Source organism: Streptopelia decaocto (genome assembly GCF_964273445.1).
Source record: "Streptopelia decaocto genome assembly, chromosome: 7".
Taxonomy (NCBI): Eukaryota; Metazoa; Chordata; class Aves; order Columbiformes; family Columbidae; genus Streptopelia; species Streptopelia decaocto.
In genome coordinates, this window is record NC_138661.1 from 25,619,980 (window position 1) to 25,637,091 (window position 17,112).

Consider the following 17,112-nt stretch of genomic DNA (forward strand, 5'->3'; position numbering starts at 1 on the left):
AAAATCCAAGATACAATGATTACATAAAGCTCTGAAAACTTTTCCTTCTGAACCTACCAATTACAGTAAGTTCTCCTTCAAGTTGTCTATACATTTCACTGTTACAATAACCAATACTAATAAGTATTTTTCACGATTTAGTGGTAGAAAATTTGTTTGGTAGAAAAGCCTGCTCAACCGAATTAATACTAAAACAACATACTGAATACAGAGAATTATTTGACACATTTTAAATACACTTACATTCTACTTGTAAAGGGATATCCCTATTTTCTCAAAGATAGAACCTGCTGAACGTAGCTCACACTTACTAAAAGTTACTGTGCAGTAAAGTCTTAATCTGAATTTCTTTAATAAAACGGCCAGACTACCCCCATCTCAAGCCAAGAGGGGTGTGCGCGTATAAAATCAGGGAGCGTTCGTTCCACTGCTTTGGCTTTTAAAGACCTTTATTCTCGAAGAAGCGGCCGCTACAACAGGACCCGCGCGGTCCCGCCCCAGGCTGGCGCGGCACAGCTCCAGCTCCAGCTCCAGCCCGGCTCTGCGCCGTGCACGGTGCCGCAGCCGCCCTCTCCGCCGTGAGGCCCGTTCCTCTCGGACCCCAGCCCCCGCCATCCCCGGCAGCGCCGTTTCCCCCCGACGCCGAGGCGTCGCTGCACAAGATCAGAGCCGACCCCGGGCGGAGGCGGGTCTCGCACTCACCCTGCGCGCCCCTTCCAAGGCCAGCCCGCAGTAGCGCTGCGCGCTGTCCCGCAGGCCGAGCCACAGGCTGGCGGCGGAGACGTCCAACGCATCCCCACGGCCGCCGGCAGCCATCTTACCGCGCGCGGCGGCGGCTCGAGCCCCCCCAGCGCGCGGCCCCTTCCGGCTCGCTACTTGACAACCGGCCTGTACCACTGCCGCGGGGGGGAAGGAAAAACCACTGCTGCCGCGGAAAGGGGGGAACTGCGCGAGCACAGGCGGGAGCACCCGGGGAGCCTGAAAGGGGCGGCGGACTGTACCACTGCGACATGAAAGGGGGCGCAACACGGCCGCCGGGAGGGGCAGTGGGGGGAGTGGAGAGGGAGATACCACTGCCGGTGGAGGTGAGAGAGCGACCGCAGCAGCCGGGCCCCGGCCTCACCGCCCGGCCCCCACCGGGGGTGCCTCCGTACGCGGCTCCGAACTCTGAGCCGGCGGGGCCGAGGTGCGCTTTAGGGTGCCCTCTCCTTGCTCTCGCAGTGCAGCTATCCGGCGCGGGGGCAACTGGCGGCTCAGTGCCGCAGGTCTCCGGGACCTCTCCTGACAGAGGGGCGGGAAGGCCCGACAGCCCCCTCAGGGTCCGCCCGCCGCCGCCCCCGTCCTCCGGTACTGATGTGGCTCCGCTGGCCACGAACCTCCTGTTGTTCCTCAAAGTTACTCGCTGGGAAACTCACCTCTGCCCCCTCCATCTGCCCCCGTGCAGCCGCCGGTCTTTACAAAAATAAACGTGTCTGGGCGAGATCCCTCGGGAAGGGCCTGGCTCCCACCGGCCGGACACGCCAGCCGGCCGCGCCTGCTCCCAGCCGGGCAGCCGAGCTGACATTGGCCCGGCGGGGGAGGAAGGGCGACAGGTGGATGAGCCAGCGGCCGCGGCCTCCCGGCCTTGCGCAACGGGGTTGTTGTGTACGTGCCGGGCTGGTCACCAGCGCCAGGGCCGCCCCAGCCGCGGGGCACTTCAACGACCATAAATTAGATTTCTTCAAAAACTTCGTTTGCTAAAAAATTGATCGTACTGGGGTCGCTGACAGAAAAGTGTAAGGGAAGATACGAGAAACAGTAGCCACATAGCAATAGATTCTTCTTCGGCTCATTCACTAGGACTAACCATATTTTTGTATTATACAGGGTGTTTCAAAAAGATGGACCCAACTTGAAATCACTGTATCTCTGCAACCACAAACCGCCCATGAATGAGACTCTTACCATTTGAAACGACAGGGCACAGAATTTCAAATGCCTCTCCTAGCACATAAACAGCCCCCAGCCTGAGTCTTTCCCAGGGTGGTGACCCTGCAACACAAGGCGTTTTGTGTTCTGCAATTCAGCAAAACTGAATCTGTAACTGCGGTGCAGCATGCATTCCAACGGCGTTTTGGTATTGCCCCGCCAATGCCAAAGAGTATTCGTCATTGGTACCGACAATTTGAGGAAACTGGCTGTTTATGTAAGGGGAAGAGCACAGGGCGACCACACACTTCAGAGGAGAAGGTGAGTCCATCTTTTTGCAACACCCTGTATTTTTTCTTTTTTTTTTTTTTACATATACTTAACTACACTTTTTTTTTAATTAGTGTGCACTCACTCAGTTTTCACAGTGCAAGGTGGCTGACTTGCCTGTGATGCTGGTATCACCCTTAGGTGTAAGTGGCTTTTTTAGCTGTATTAAACAATACAAGAATGAGTTTGGCCATAGCAGTGGCCTATCAATGAGCATTGAAATCCAATCAGGTTCATGAGAAAATAATGCAAAGCCCTTCAGTTTTTCTCTTCTAGGCTGCAATTTAGTCAGAATCTAGGTAAGTAGACAGGAAATCAGGAACAAATTTATGTGTTTCTTAAACTTCAGTTACCTAATCCAAACAAACTCAAATACCAAAATTAATGAAGTTTGACGTATACCACTTTACCTGATATTACTCCTCTGTTTAGAGGGAACAGTGCAACACGATCTACCTTTTCTCAAATTCTCTTGCAGCACTGTTTCTTGTGCAGTTATGTCCAGTAAGGTTCACCTTCACTCTGTCCCTACACTCTTGTATTTAAGACATCTCTGTAGAAACTGTAATATCATTTTGTAATTTATATATTTGCTCAGAAAATAATTTTTTATGGAATTCTGAACTATGTGAATATTTGGGAATCAAGGTTTCAAACTTAATTTTTAAAAATAATTGAAATATTCTGGTTATTTTACTCATCCTAAACCAAACTTTTAAAGTCCAAGCAAATTTCATCAGTACTGTCATGGAAACTAGAGGAAGCTATGAGTTTCATTTAAAACAAACAAACAAAAAGCACACAACAACAACAACAACAAAATGCTGATATTTTGGCCACTGAGGTATTTTCTGACTGCTCTGTAGAAAAAAATAAATGCACTGAGTTCATCAGATTCTGCAGTGTGAACAACAAAGGCAGATGACCAGCAGCTAACCTGACATTTTCTTGTTCCATCTCTATCTCATTTAGCATCAGATACCCTGCTCTGGTGGGGGGATTGGACTAGATGATCTTTTGAGGTCCCTTCCAATCCCTAATATTCTGTGATTCTGTGGGACTGCAGAGGGTTTATTTAAAAGGATCTTTTTTTAGTTCTTTTTTAGGAGCTTCATTGAAGAACATAACTAATAAGTGACTGTCTTAATTTTGCACTAATGCCAAACATATACAACATAAAGAACTCTTACCTTTTTGATAATACTCGCCATTGCTGAAAACATGTATTTTATCAGTTCCCCAATCTCAGCAGCATTCAAGCACAGAAGCATCTCATATATCCATCCTCCTTCTGGTTTGTTCATAAGGAAACAAAAAGGTTTTACATTATAATTATCAATTTAATATAATTCCAACTATTTTTTTTTTTAAGATTGCAAATTTATTTTCCCTAAAATTAAGAAACACTTACCATTACTTGGAACGTAGTTCTGGATGGCATCTGAGAAAGCCTTTTTGACATCAAATGGAAAGTCAGCTACTGAACTGTCAATTTTTTCTCCAGAATTTACTGGAGGAAGCACTATTGCCTTAGAATGTTGGTCACTGTTATGTTCACTGTCTACAGCTGCATTCATTTCATGTTCCTTCTCTGGTTTTTCTCCCAGTAGCTTTCTTCTGCTGCCTACTCCTGCAAATAATTGTGAAGGAAGTCACACTTATTTTCAGACAATTCAACTTAGACACAATTTTATATTAATCTTTACAAAGACTTTGATTTTTTAAAAATTATTTTCCTCAGCTTAAAGCCAAACACTGGATTGCTATATCAGAGTAAAAATGGGCTACAGATTTAAGAAATACTCGTTCAAATAGTGGTCTCAAAACAGAGTTTGGAGGATAGAACTTTAGGCAAAACTGGTGTTGTAGTAAAGTAGTTAAAATCAATGTTCAGGAAAAAATATGCTTCTTTTTGATAGCCTATAGATTCATTGTTTGGGATTAATAGGTCTCTTTCTTACATTATCTCCAAATACAAGTGAGAAAAGCTTTATGAAGAGAACAATTAAAAATGCCATGTAGGGCTAAAGATTAACAGCTTCCCACAAGATAACAAACTTCATTGCAAAATACAAGAAACCACTGGCATGTTGATGCAGAAGTATGGATGAAGGCACCCAGCCGCCTCAGTTTCAGTGACGGCGAGTAAATTTCATGAAACAAATAAAATACCACTTTCAAAAAACCCCACACAATGTTTACCCATGTAGAAAAAAAATGCCATTTACAAATTGATTAATTTTTAATTCTATGCTTCAAGCCAGTATTGGCCAAAGATACTCATCACAAATACTTCAGTAGTCAAAAGTCAGGAAGAGTAACTGGCTCTTAAACTGTTACCATTATATTAACTGAATCTGTATTATCAGATCCTCAAAATATCATAAATCAGACATTACTGTGAATGAGGCTCACTACCTCTTGATTGTAAATCACCAGAGGAGACAGCGTTGTATCTGTTGTGTTTTTTTCCTCAAACAAAGCATATTTTGTTCTTGCTAAATCACTGCCAGTGAAGCATTCATCCAGTACCTTTAACTGCAGTTTGGGATGTACACTGAATTGTTATCACAGACAAAAGCTCTGGCAGCTCTAAAAGAACATTCCTTTTTTCCATACATTTTTCCTGCCCAGTGTCCAAATTGTGCCCCTTTTGCACAGAAACAATCAGTTGTTTCGTCTGCATAACTTTGTCTTTACATGAGTAAGCTGTGATTTTATGACGAATCTTTCAAATTACTGGTGCAGCTGCATAAATTTTCTTCCCTCAGACAGATGATCTAAGGGTTGCTTACCATCTTATTTTAACTTCATATAAAATTGTTGGAATGTAATCAGTGGGCTGGGTAAATCTGAGTGTTTATCATACACTGTTTGCCTGGTTTTGCTTATTTTTTGGGACATGAATGCTGTCTGCCCTACTATGATATGGTCACTTTCATTGTTTTTGATGGATTCAGCAGCAGTACTTTTTCCAAAATGCTAAGCTGTCCTTCCTCAAATTTATCTTGAATAATTTCTAAATTGATTTCATCATTTTATGCACCTTCTACAGATGTAGTAGTATCTTTTGCTTGTTCAGATTCTTTTTCTCTTAACTCCATCCCATTCTTTTGTGCAGTATTTAATTCCACTAGTCCTCGTGTAATTGCTATTTTTTGTGGGTTTTTTAACATAACAAGTATCCTCAGACATTTTTCTATAGGCTTAATTGTTAGTCTTACTAAAAATATTTGCAAGGAACCTTGATCGTCTGGTAAAATAATACCTGTAACCCTTTCTCTTATAATGCTATTTTTATTATTTATATTTCTGGACTTTGACTCTCTCTGATTTTCAGATTTATTTTTTTTTCTTTCACTCTCCTATCTTGTTTCAGAAGCAGCAATTAATTTTTCCGTTTTATCCATCCTTTCACTTACAACAGTATCTTCTTTTTTGACACACACTTTATTAGCCAGGTTTCTGAGTAATCCCAGATTCTGGGGATTTAATTAATTTGTGGCTTTCCAGTTTGAGGGGTTTTGGAGACACTAACTGTAATTCTATTTTTTTTTCTTTAAAATTGTCTTCTATTTTAGAGGTCTTCTAGGGTAAAAGTTCACATTCAGTCAGAATAATATCACATGACTGCTGTGTTGCTTTTATTGTAAATAAATGTCCTTCATAAATTTTTTTGGACTTGGATTCTGTTGAAGACTTTAGCATTACTGTGCCTTTTGAAGTAACGTACGATGATGCCTTCCAAAACTCAGATTAATGTTCTATCTTTTGTATCTTGCATTGTCATAATGGCTTGAATTGATAGGCCTAAATCTGATGACACAGAATAATATTTTCTCTTACTTTATCACATGTGATTTTTATATTTCTTTCTAATTTCTGGATTAGAACTGTCCTCTGACCCATTCCCTGGTACCAGAAGTTCATGTTTGGAAAATGAATCTTTTGTGTTATTTCTGCTTCACTTTTCTAATGACATTGCACATTCATAGGGATTTGTTCAGTTTGTAGCTTCTCTCCTGACAAGCTATCAGCAAGAGCATCAAGTGTTGTCCTATCTTCTACTAATCTGGCAGATTTTTTTTCCCCCTCCACTGCCCTGGTTTTGCATTGCCAGCTGAAGAGAAAGATTGCTCTCTTTGGAGGTATCCACATTACTGTTATCTGATTCTCATTATGTTTAACTTTCTGATTTGAGCTGCCTTCAGTTTCTTTTCCCCAGAGCAGTTTAGCATGGCTTATACTGAGGCCTTTTTTCATCATGGAAGCTTAGTTCTCCTGTTCTCAGCAAGCAGTTTTTATTTTCCATTCTGAAACTCCATTCATCTTCCAGGTAGCCAATTTCTTCTGAAGTTTTTGTACCTGTAAAACTGAAGCCATTAGATGAGGGGTGAGGAAAGAAAGGTTGGTCTGGAGTCAATTCTAAGAACTCCTCAGATTTCTGATCCTGTTCATCATTAAAAATATCCTGACTGAAACTGAAATCTTTGATGTTGTTTTCATAAAAACCCTGTGGCTTGTTTTTATTCTCTGGTTTGTGAATTTTCTCTTTCACATCACCATCCCTTTTGAACTGGCTTGTTGATGCTGAATTCTGTTGTGATCACAGCATTCAACTGGTTTGACTTTCTCAGATGTTTCCAGACTAAGACTTGGCTCACTGTCACATGGGGTCTTCTTGATACCCAGAGGATTATCTGCAGTTCCTGGCGGTTCCCCATAACTTGGTAATTCATTCTCTGAATTTACAGATTCTTGAATACAAGTGTTCAGGTTATTCTGTTCTTTATACACTTTTTCAACTCTTTCAATTTTGTATTTTCCCTGCAGACGAGTTCCAATTTCCACTGTATTTACAAAATTTAATTTTGAAGATAAATGTAGAGAATCTTTGGAGGCAAGGTCTTCATAACAACCTTTTATACTGGTGTTTTCGTGACTTCCACTATTCTAAGAAACATGATCTTCAGCACTGGAATAACTAAACAAGGGTACATGTTGTCTTTTAGATACTTCAGGTTGTACTAGTGTTTCAACAGATAAAGTTTGTGAAGCATCACTATTTCTAACTAATTTGACAAAATGTTTTGTATTGCTATTACTACATTCATTATTTTGCACAGCTAGTGAGGAAAACAGATTGCTTTCTTGGATTGCACCCTCATCTTTTTCCAGACAGCTCCTCACTAACTCTCTGTTTTGCTTGTACTTTCATTGCTCTGTTATTATTCCCTTGTAATATTTCATCATCACTTTCAGTTTGAGGGATTTCTTCTCTAAAAAACACATGTTGCTGCAAACTCTGCACTTGTTCTTCTTTAGGTGTTGAACTCCAATACATCAGTACGTCTGCAAAACTACTAAAAGTGAAAAAACGGTTCTGTTCTTCAGCTATGTCGGGCTTTTCTTCTGTGTTTTTTGTGTCTGAGGGATCACAATTCTGAGGTGGGCTAGGAGAAGAAGAAATCTGATCTGATGCAATTGATTCATGTCCCTATTGATTATCATACATGTCCACATTATAATTAATAAATCTATTATAGATATTTGTATACCAACCTGACTGGACATGTTTACTTTCTGACTCCTGATTTCTTTGTTTAGCTTCAGCATTTTTCAGCAGTTGGCTTTCCAAGACCAAGTCTTGTACTGAACTGTAAGGTTCAAGTGGCTTCTCTTTGTCACCTGTTAGTATATCAAAATATGATTCTGTGCTATTTGAGGTGCTTTTGGTGCCGTTAAGAGTATGCATACTTGCTGGTATCTTCCCAGGACTTGGCATGTTACTGTATGAATCTGTTACTTCATGTGCGTAATTCTCTTCATCTTCTTCACCTGTCACTGCTTTAACTGTTTCATGGTCTAAAGGCTGCACTTCTTCATTCTTATTTGTTTGATCCTTTGTCTCTCTGCTTCGCTGGTCTTCCAGAGCAAGACCAAAATTAAAAACATTACTTAAACCCAAATTAAACCAATTTGACTTGGATTCTTGGCCTTCACTCTTTCCTTCTTCATATGCCAATAACGCTGTGACTGCTGTTTCCTCTTCATTACTGGAATGTCCAGGCACACCGGAATCATCATGGTTTTGTGGATCACTTTTCTCTGATGCCAAACCAACATCTACATTCTGTTCACCAAAATACAGAAAGTCCATCAGTCCACCTTGAAACCAAGCAGATGCTGGGGGTTCTTGTTCCTCCTTATCGTTTGGCTCCTCTAAGTCATTTTCAGCAGCTACCATTATTTTTCTGCCTCGGTATATATATTCTTCTAAAGATTCAGTAATTGCTCTTAAGGGCTCTTCATCATTTTTGCTTCCTGTGGTGAACCATCCTGCAATCCAACTAGATTGAGTTGGCATGGGTTCTAGTGGGAGACTGGTTTGTGTTTGTGGCTCTTCATTATCATCTTCTCTGTTCTCATTTTTTCTAACCAACTTTTTGCTTGCAGACTCCTCTTGAGTGGGACATTCCTTGCAATCATTTTCAGAAGCTGATTCAACTCTTTCTTCCTTTTGCATGGAGTCCCTTGTATGTTTTAAGAGTTCATTTTCATGCAGCTTCGATTCTGCATCAGATGATGAATATTCCTTGTTGTGCTCAGGTAGTGCACTATTTTCATTTTCAAAAGTGTACTTATCTCCATGAAGACAAAGGAAATCAGTTTCCTAGAAGGACAGTATTAACTGTTAATATGTTTTCATGTGTAATTTTCTACAGTACTGTGTAGCACAGCAATATATCTTTATTCTCTTTCTTTCTGTGTAGTTGCACATGTGTATAACTTTACACAAAGGATTGTAAGTTATTATACTATTCCTATTCTATATTGTTTATTAAATAAAAATATTTTAGAGGACCATAAACATGCAAATGGACTAATAATGAAAAATATGTATTGAATTATCTGAAATAAAATATGTGTCAACACTTGGATTTCTAACTGGATATTAGATTTTCAATTGCTGTGAACTACATTGGAAAATCTGCTGATTTTTTTTACCTTAGTGAGCACTTCAACTTCTTCTGCAGTTAAAACTTGCTCAACCTTGACAGCATCTTTTGGGAAATATCCAAAATCCTTTCCTTTCTGTAAAAAAAATATAAAAAGAATGAGAGCATTTAAACTTCAGTATGTTAGGTGCTTGCATACATGCTAGAAAATTATGAATAAATAAATAATAAGTTTATAGGACTGTTCCCCAACCCCTTCATTTTGGTCACACACACAAAAAAAGGTTTCTTTTTCCTTCACAAGTTTTCAATTTGTCACTTCACAAAGCAAGGGGAAGTATATTACTCCATATTACTATTTTCTGTGTTATTTTTATGAGCATGTGTTTGTGCAGAACCATATCAGTAGCCTTAACTCTGCTTCAACTGAGGCAGATGGTCTCAGCCAGCTCCTACTAAAATCAGCTGCAAATTTCCTATTTACTCAAGTGGGAGAAAAGTCATGGCTTAATAACTAATGACACATAATATGTTACAAGAGAAGTAGGATATGAAATTCAGGTATGAGGCCAGCTGCAGCTGAAGAGAAAATGGCAGTGAAGGTGGCAATAGTACAGAAAAATAAGTTGATGACAATGCCTCTCCCAGAAAAGTAAGGACCAGTCTGACCAGGAAACCAACCACTAGCTTTATATTGAACAGTTGCACAGAGTCTTGAATGGAAGAATATGTCTTGGAAAGCAAGGAGGAGTGAGATACTTGCAAAGATACTCTTGGATTAAAAGAAAAAAGCAAGACAGAATTTCACAGTTAAACAATAAATGTGACAGAAAAAAAAATCACGTTTTGAAGCACACAGTTTTACTAGCAGTTGGATTTGGATCAATGCATCTGTTCCTTCTTAGCTATAACATAACTGCATGGTTGTTCTAATTACATTGTCAATTGTTCCAAATCATTAAATATGTGTGATAACTTCTCTGAGAAATTTCCTTGAACTGTGAAGCCAGGTCCCAGTACTAGATCACTGATTAAGCAACCATAGCACCTTCTTACCCACGGACCTGTAGGGAGGTGCTTGACCTGACAGACCTGGATGTTTTTAAGGGAACCAGAGCAAGTCATTGTAGTCAAATGATTACATGAAGGAGACAAAAAACTTGGATTCTGATCTTGACTTTGTTTCTCCATGAGTGATCTTTGCCAAGATGGGATTTTCCCTTTCTATATAACGATAGTAACAATGACGCACCTCCCAAATACTGTATTGATCCATGACTCGTTAATATTACGAAAGAGAGGGAAGATCCCTAGAAGCAAGCAGACTGCAGTTGTTACACTCTTATTATACTCACTAAATTATTTATGGGGAAAGTGTTTCAGATTGAAGTACTTACACTTCCTGTCCACAAATTTTCATTTTTCCTTGAAAGTTTGAAGTATACCGTTATCTCTTCCCCTGGTTTGAAGTTAAGATACCGGCAATCAGGCCCTAAGTAGTCTGTAGTGGTTCGAACTCTGCTCATTGCTGCTGGAATAGTATGTAGAAAGAAAGAAGTATAGCAGCCATTTTGTCTGAAATCAGAAGTCTTATGTATATAAATACATTAAAATGTTTGTTAATACATCAATATGTGCTTTGTAATGATACTAATCCATTTATATCATCAAGTGGAAAGCAACTAATGCAAAAAGCAGCCCAGACCTATCCTGTTTTCATTCTTATTTACTGCAGACATCAAGGGCATTTTCCAGTCCTTATTCAGACAAGCTTTCAATGCTGAAATGCATGTGGAGAATTAGCAAGTTCAGCTACTAAAGCCAGATCTAAACAGCTAAAGAATATTTCCCAGGCATATTTAAATTGTATATTTTATAAATTCTAAGTTAAATCTAGTAATTATTTTGGGGATTTTGTCCTCTATTTTGAATACATTGATATTAAAAAGAAAACAGGTAATTTTAAGCAATATAAACCTTAAGCACATTGTCAAAAACAAAGTTTCCAATTCAATTTGAATGACTTTAAGTTCTCTTTGTCTCCACCCATCTCCCCACAGAAACCACTACTGCTGTGCTCCGGTCAGTTTGCAGCCCAGTCCACCTGCTGTCCCACAGACATCTCTCAGCATCCAGAACCAGCTCAAGTCAGTGTGGCTCCACAGGAACATAAAGATCCATCAGCAGAGGAAACCTAAGCTCTCTTCCACTTCAGGACAAGCTGTCCACATCGAAAGTGCAACAATTAAAGCTGCCAAACCGATGGAGACAGCTTAGAAACTATGCATGATTATGACAGGTTTCACAATGGCAATCAATGAATAATAAGTGGGGCATTATTTATTGCTGCCCACTTGCGATTCAGTGGTTCCACCTCCCACAGAGCTCTTTACTCCCCAGGAATTCCATAAGCAGATAATGCTCTTACTTCACTTTAAGAAGAAAAAAATAAGTAAATAGGATATATTAACAGTGTCTTTTGTAAGAAGGGTTACAAAACCCCTATTCTAAACAGTTTGCTTACAGTAGAAAAAATAGAGTTTTGCAGAATGGGCTGTGAATGTACTGCAAACACAAAGTATATAGTCTTCCTTCTCAGCCTACCTTTTTTTTTTTTACATTTCTTTTGTACCTGTAACAAATGAGTTAAAAATACTTTAAAGCTGCTTTGTACTGCCTATTTTGAGTAAATATGAGAAAAACTAGCTATTGAAGAGTATTTTTGCTGACCTTTGATCTTTATATACTTACACAACACAATCCAGCAAGTATTTCTTTCTCATTTTGTTTGAAAAGTTTAAGTCTGTTGCTCATAAACTTAGTATATTTACAACTAACATTTTCTATGGCTGCTCATTTTCAGTCTATTTCATTGCTAATGTCGACATTATGGTTTGTAATACCTGCATATGCACCATCGCCTCCTTTTGAAAAAACAAACAACTTTTTTACTTACTCTCACATTCCCGATCACCACACTTCTTCCATTCTGAAAGTACCTTCGTACTCCGCAGACTTGTTAAAAATGAAACTACCAACAGGAAAATTCTCCCATCCAAGATCCTCGACATTTTAGATTAAATCTAGAATGCATGGAAACTGCGGAAACTGCATCAATGCGCATTTAGCAAGAATATTCTACGTTATTTTTCTTAGTCTAACAAAACATTGCAAATAAACTGCTCCTTTTCTTTCTCTCATCTGGTTAAACAGAAGTACACTATGCTGACCTGCTAACAATCTGCAAAGTCCGGTGTCCTGTACAGTTAATAATTAACTACATTCTGATAGCGAGACTGATGTTTTGAATACAAATAAACTAGTTCTGGTCACATCAAAATTAAGCCTTTAGCAGAAAAGTTCTTTTGTACTGAGTTTGTGGAAGGTTGTGTTAGGGGAAATTCAACAAGTATTAGGGTTTTTTCTGCATTATAAATGCACTTTTAATATACATCTTCCATCTGATTTTAAGATGGACTATGTTTATATTGATTTGAATGATTGTTAATATAGCTAGTGACAATTTCCTAGGGTTTGTTTTTTTTTTTTTTAATAAACGATATTTTGTGTCCACTGATATATTTTGGATTATTGACAGGTGGTTGTGTTGGGAACTCAGAACAGAATTTTTTTCCACATACTCTTTTGAAGTTTTCACACACGTTAGATGCTAAGTAAAATCCATTAGTATGGGGAATATATACTCAACTGCAAGTTGAGTTCTTGGAGATTTTCAGGCACTTGGGACAACTATAAAATCCATATGCTATCCCTACATCGTACATCACAGAGCAACATAACCAAGCTAAGCAGATGATCTGTCCTGCTTCTTAAGGAATACCCTCTGTTTCTTAGCAACATATTATCCAACAGGGAGGTGTAAATATTTTCTCAAATACAAGCTATTCTTTAAAGCAGTAATTATGCAGGGAGTTGTACACTGGTCATAAAGGTGTGAAGTTGTAGTATAAATGAAATGATACAGAGAAGTTTGTGTTAGAAGTAAGCTTTGCTTCCCATGCTTCACATTGTTGTCCTGCACTTCCTTAGTCACTTAATCACAGTACATCTAAATTGCCTGCAGAAGGGGCTTCACCTTTCCTGCTCTCCTGCATGGGGGTAGCCTCTTCTCCCTCCCTTCTTGATAGCGCCCCAAGAATCTCCATTCCTTTCCAGCCTGATAATGATTGCCATCATCTGCTTCCTAGCAGGCTGCCCCTCCTCAGTCCCCAGCGTGACTCAAGCAGAATTTGCTCTGTTTTCTCTTTCCATGAACCTTGGTTGGATCCTACTTGCAGCACAGTTCTCCTCCCTCCTGTTCCACATCCAATCCCACTAGACACTGGTGCTTAGCCTCATCTGCTGGGCCAGCAAACAGATCATCTACCGGAGGTCAGGAGAAAGAGCACAAAATGAGCCAGGGTCACCTTAACCAGCATCGTCCTGCAAACAAAAATATCACAGTAGGTGATATGTCCTCCAGTGACAATCTAAGACTTTGGCCCCTTCCTTTGCCACGTGACCTGGTAGTCAGACTGGCCCATTCTATGACCTTATGCACCAGCTGCCTCCGCTGTTAGATCATCCACCCACAAGCTCCCTGTACACCAGGGAAAACCATAGCTCAGCCCCACCACTTGCTCCTGACTGGCTTTGATGCTGCCACATCCCCAGCATCAACATTCTCTCCCCTTCACTCCCTTGGATTTTGTGTTGCTTAGAGGGTTGGTGACAGGAGACCTTCCCTGGTGTCCTCCAGCAGGTGAAGGGGGAGCAATGGAATACCAAGCAGCTAAAAGATGCCAAATGCAAAGAAACCCAGTGAGAAGAAAAGTAGGATGGGCATTTTTTTCTTCTTCATTCCCAAGTCTCTACAGGTTAGGACAGATGAATGAGAGGGAATATACATTTATATTGGAGGGACTGTCTCTATATACTCAGTGTTGTACAAAATTAAAAAAAAAAAAAGGACAACACTTTTATCCCACCAAGATTAACAGCTGGTCAAAAGGGTCTTTCATAATGTCACATACCAGCCATGGAACATGGGACAAAACCCAATAATGGGCCTAGAAAGGTTAACAGTACCTTTTGCGTCTGGCAACATGGAGCTGATTCATCTAAAAATGGAAAAGCCAGGTATTCTGACACCTAAAATTACGTACTTCAGCGAGTTTGTGTGGGAAGACAATCAGACCCGCACCTTGAGATCTGCACATTATTACTGTATTTGTCAAAAGAACACTGAAAATGGCTCTGACGTCAGTTTCATATGGACACCCAAACTAATTCTCAAGTCTTCATATGGAGATAAAATGTTGCAGCTTGTCCTACCTACTCAATTTAATTTGCACCTGCAATTTTCAAGTTATTCTGGGCACTGCTCATTGTGTAGTGTAGTCTCAACAACCATTCTTCTAGGTCTGAAGCTGTTAAAAGCCTGATGAGCACAGCTTTGATCTCTGTGTTATTTGTTCCTCTAGTAACTCCAATAATAAATCATATTTATATAAAATACTCTTTTCCTCTATGCTTAAAGCCTATACTTGCAGATGTTATACAAGCATAAATTCTGATCACCTTTGGACCGAAGTGAAAGATAAAGATTCATGGAGTTTATCATAGCTGCCTTCCAAAGGACAAAGTTGAAAGCTTTATAGCAGGCAGTGTGAGATTTCAGGTAATTTCTATTCTGCAGAACTGAAGCAACAAATGTGAGTACTATGATACATGCAAAGATGAACAAGGCTAATGAAAGAGTAAGATCTATCTCCAACAGCTTTCATTAGGATGAAACTATCAACTTTTTATTTGCAATAACATCTTAGTGACTTTAACTACCAAGCTAAAAATGCAGGGATCCCTTATGATATATTAAAATTCACAGAAGGATCAACTCAGAATTGATGGTGCAATTTAAATAAACCAAGTAGTATGGCCCACTGGATGGCTCTTCTAAAACGTGATTTTGTAGAAATACAAGAGATGTTGCATTTCCGAGACTATTCAGTATCTGCATTAACAATAAACATCCCAAAGCAATTAATAACTTGATAAAAGTTTTAAGCACATAAAAGTCAACATTTTTTAGATAACAACAGTATATCCAGGTGTGGTTATATTTTTATAACAATACTAAAAGGCTCCATACAGAACATAGGGTTTCACTGTGTGGAATATTGCAAAATATGGCAAAAGCACTTAAAAAAATATAGTTCTCTTGACTGAGGATGTTTGGATGAAAATACAGATCAACTTTTAATGAAATGTCACACTAAAAACTTTTTTTTTTTAAAAAACAAGTATCTTCTAAAAGTTAATAAATCCAAAGAAGAAAAGAAACACTGATTCACTCTTCTAGTTAGACAAATCTAAATGGGTAACAGTCATTCATCATCCAGATTTAAAACAATTGTTTTTAGCTAGGATAACAAACAGGGAAGCAATAATGGCTTTTTCTTCCTCTTATAAAAACAGTTAAAAGCATGACAACTAACAGTGCATTTCTAGAAAACCATGGAACTTGTGACTTACATTACTTTGAATCTTGATAATAGGTTTCCATGCTTTGAGTGCCTTACATTTTGCCATATGATAGAACACAGTCACCTAGTAACAACTGCCTGAACAGGGTTTGTGGTAAAACACAGGTTTGCTATAAAACTAAGATGGGAAAAAAAAAGTTTGAAAGAGTAAAATTATATTCTCCAAAACATAGATCTCTGTATGTTACTCATACAGCACTGCCACAGCATTTGATCCCATCATAAATACGTGTAGTTTCAGAGAAATTATTCCTTGGGCAGGGACTCATTTTAAATATCTGGGACATGCATGAAATGAATGTTTGTCATGTCATATCACTGTAATTGCTACAAAAATCAGCAGCTGAACCTGTCTCAAAATTGCAGCTGGGACCACAAGACCATTGCTTTCCTGATAAACAAAATACGCTCTAGAATTCTATTTGAAAATTTACTGGTTTTCGAAATGAATTTTGCCGATGGGGGGTGTTTAGTTCACCAATACCTACTTTCCACAGAAAAAATATTTTCAGGTTTCCTTTGAATACATACAGTGAAGCTGTTGTAAGCATAAAGACGTCTGTTTTGTTAAAAAAGCAGGGATTTGAAGAGGTGTACCTTTTATGTAAAGTCATGTTTCAGCTTATAATGAATGAACAATCCGTGTAAAATCTACTCTGACGAGGGCTGTGAGGGGACCATCATGGAAAAAAACACATTATTGGAGCTTTCCAGTTTGTGCATCAGGACTGAAGAAAAAGACAAGTATAGAGTCAGTGCATACAATAAAAGCTCTAAAAAAAAATCCCTGACTGCCTTCTGAAGTGATACCTGAAGCTGACAGGGACCATCTGATGGAAACACTCCACAAGCCAGGCAGAGCATACGTGCTATGTTGCACACTCACATAAGCATCTCAACTTCATTCTTAGTTTTTCCCCTTTTTCAATAATTCCTTTTTCCACGTTACTTGAATGAAAAATAGAAAAAGGTATTTTTCCTTTGATCTGTACTTTGAGCTGAACCCCAAGCTGTTGCATCGAATTCAGTCTTGAAGCCATCAGCTATCTGAAATAGGAGACTGCCAACAGAGGAAGGAAATTGCATCCATGGCCTCAGCCCTGTCCACAGCTGAAATTATTTCAGGGTAAGAGGATGGGACCTGGAGAGCAAATGTAACAATTACTAAAAATACTACTGCTTTATAAAGACAGGAGACTTTATGTAATATTATGCTAATAGTGTACTACTATCTTATACTGTTTCTGTAGTGGAATATTGGTTGGAATATCTAGCTTTTAGAAAACTTCATACTTATGAAGTTATCACACACTGATGTTACATTGAGCTGCTTAGATTTAGCAAAGCTAACTATTAATTAACAGGACAGT

General features: G+C 39.2%; 1 protein-coding gene across 1 annotated transcript in view; it reads right to left on the reverse strand.

Moving 5' to 3' along the window:
* The window catches only part of MIA2 (MIA SH3 domain ER export factor 2), a 38,080-nt gene extending 25,390 nt beyond the window's left edge, over positions 1-12,690 (reverse strand). Inside the window, 6 exon segments of the mRNA XM_082059556.1 lie at positions 3,429-3,526; positions 3,650-3,865; positions 7,801-8,911; positions 9,247-9,333; positions 10,595-10,728; positions 12,154-12,690. Coding sequence (XP_081915682.1) covers positions 3,429-3,526; positions 3,650-3,865; positions 7,801-8,911; positions 9,247-9,333; positions 10,595-10,728; positions 12,154-12,268 — 1,761 coding nt within the window. The 5' untranslated portion in view covers positions 12,269-12,690.
* Between the last annotated feature and the right edge of the window lie 4,422 nt (positions 12,691-17,112).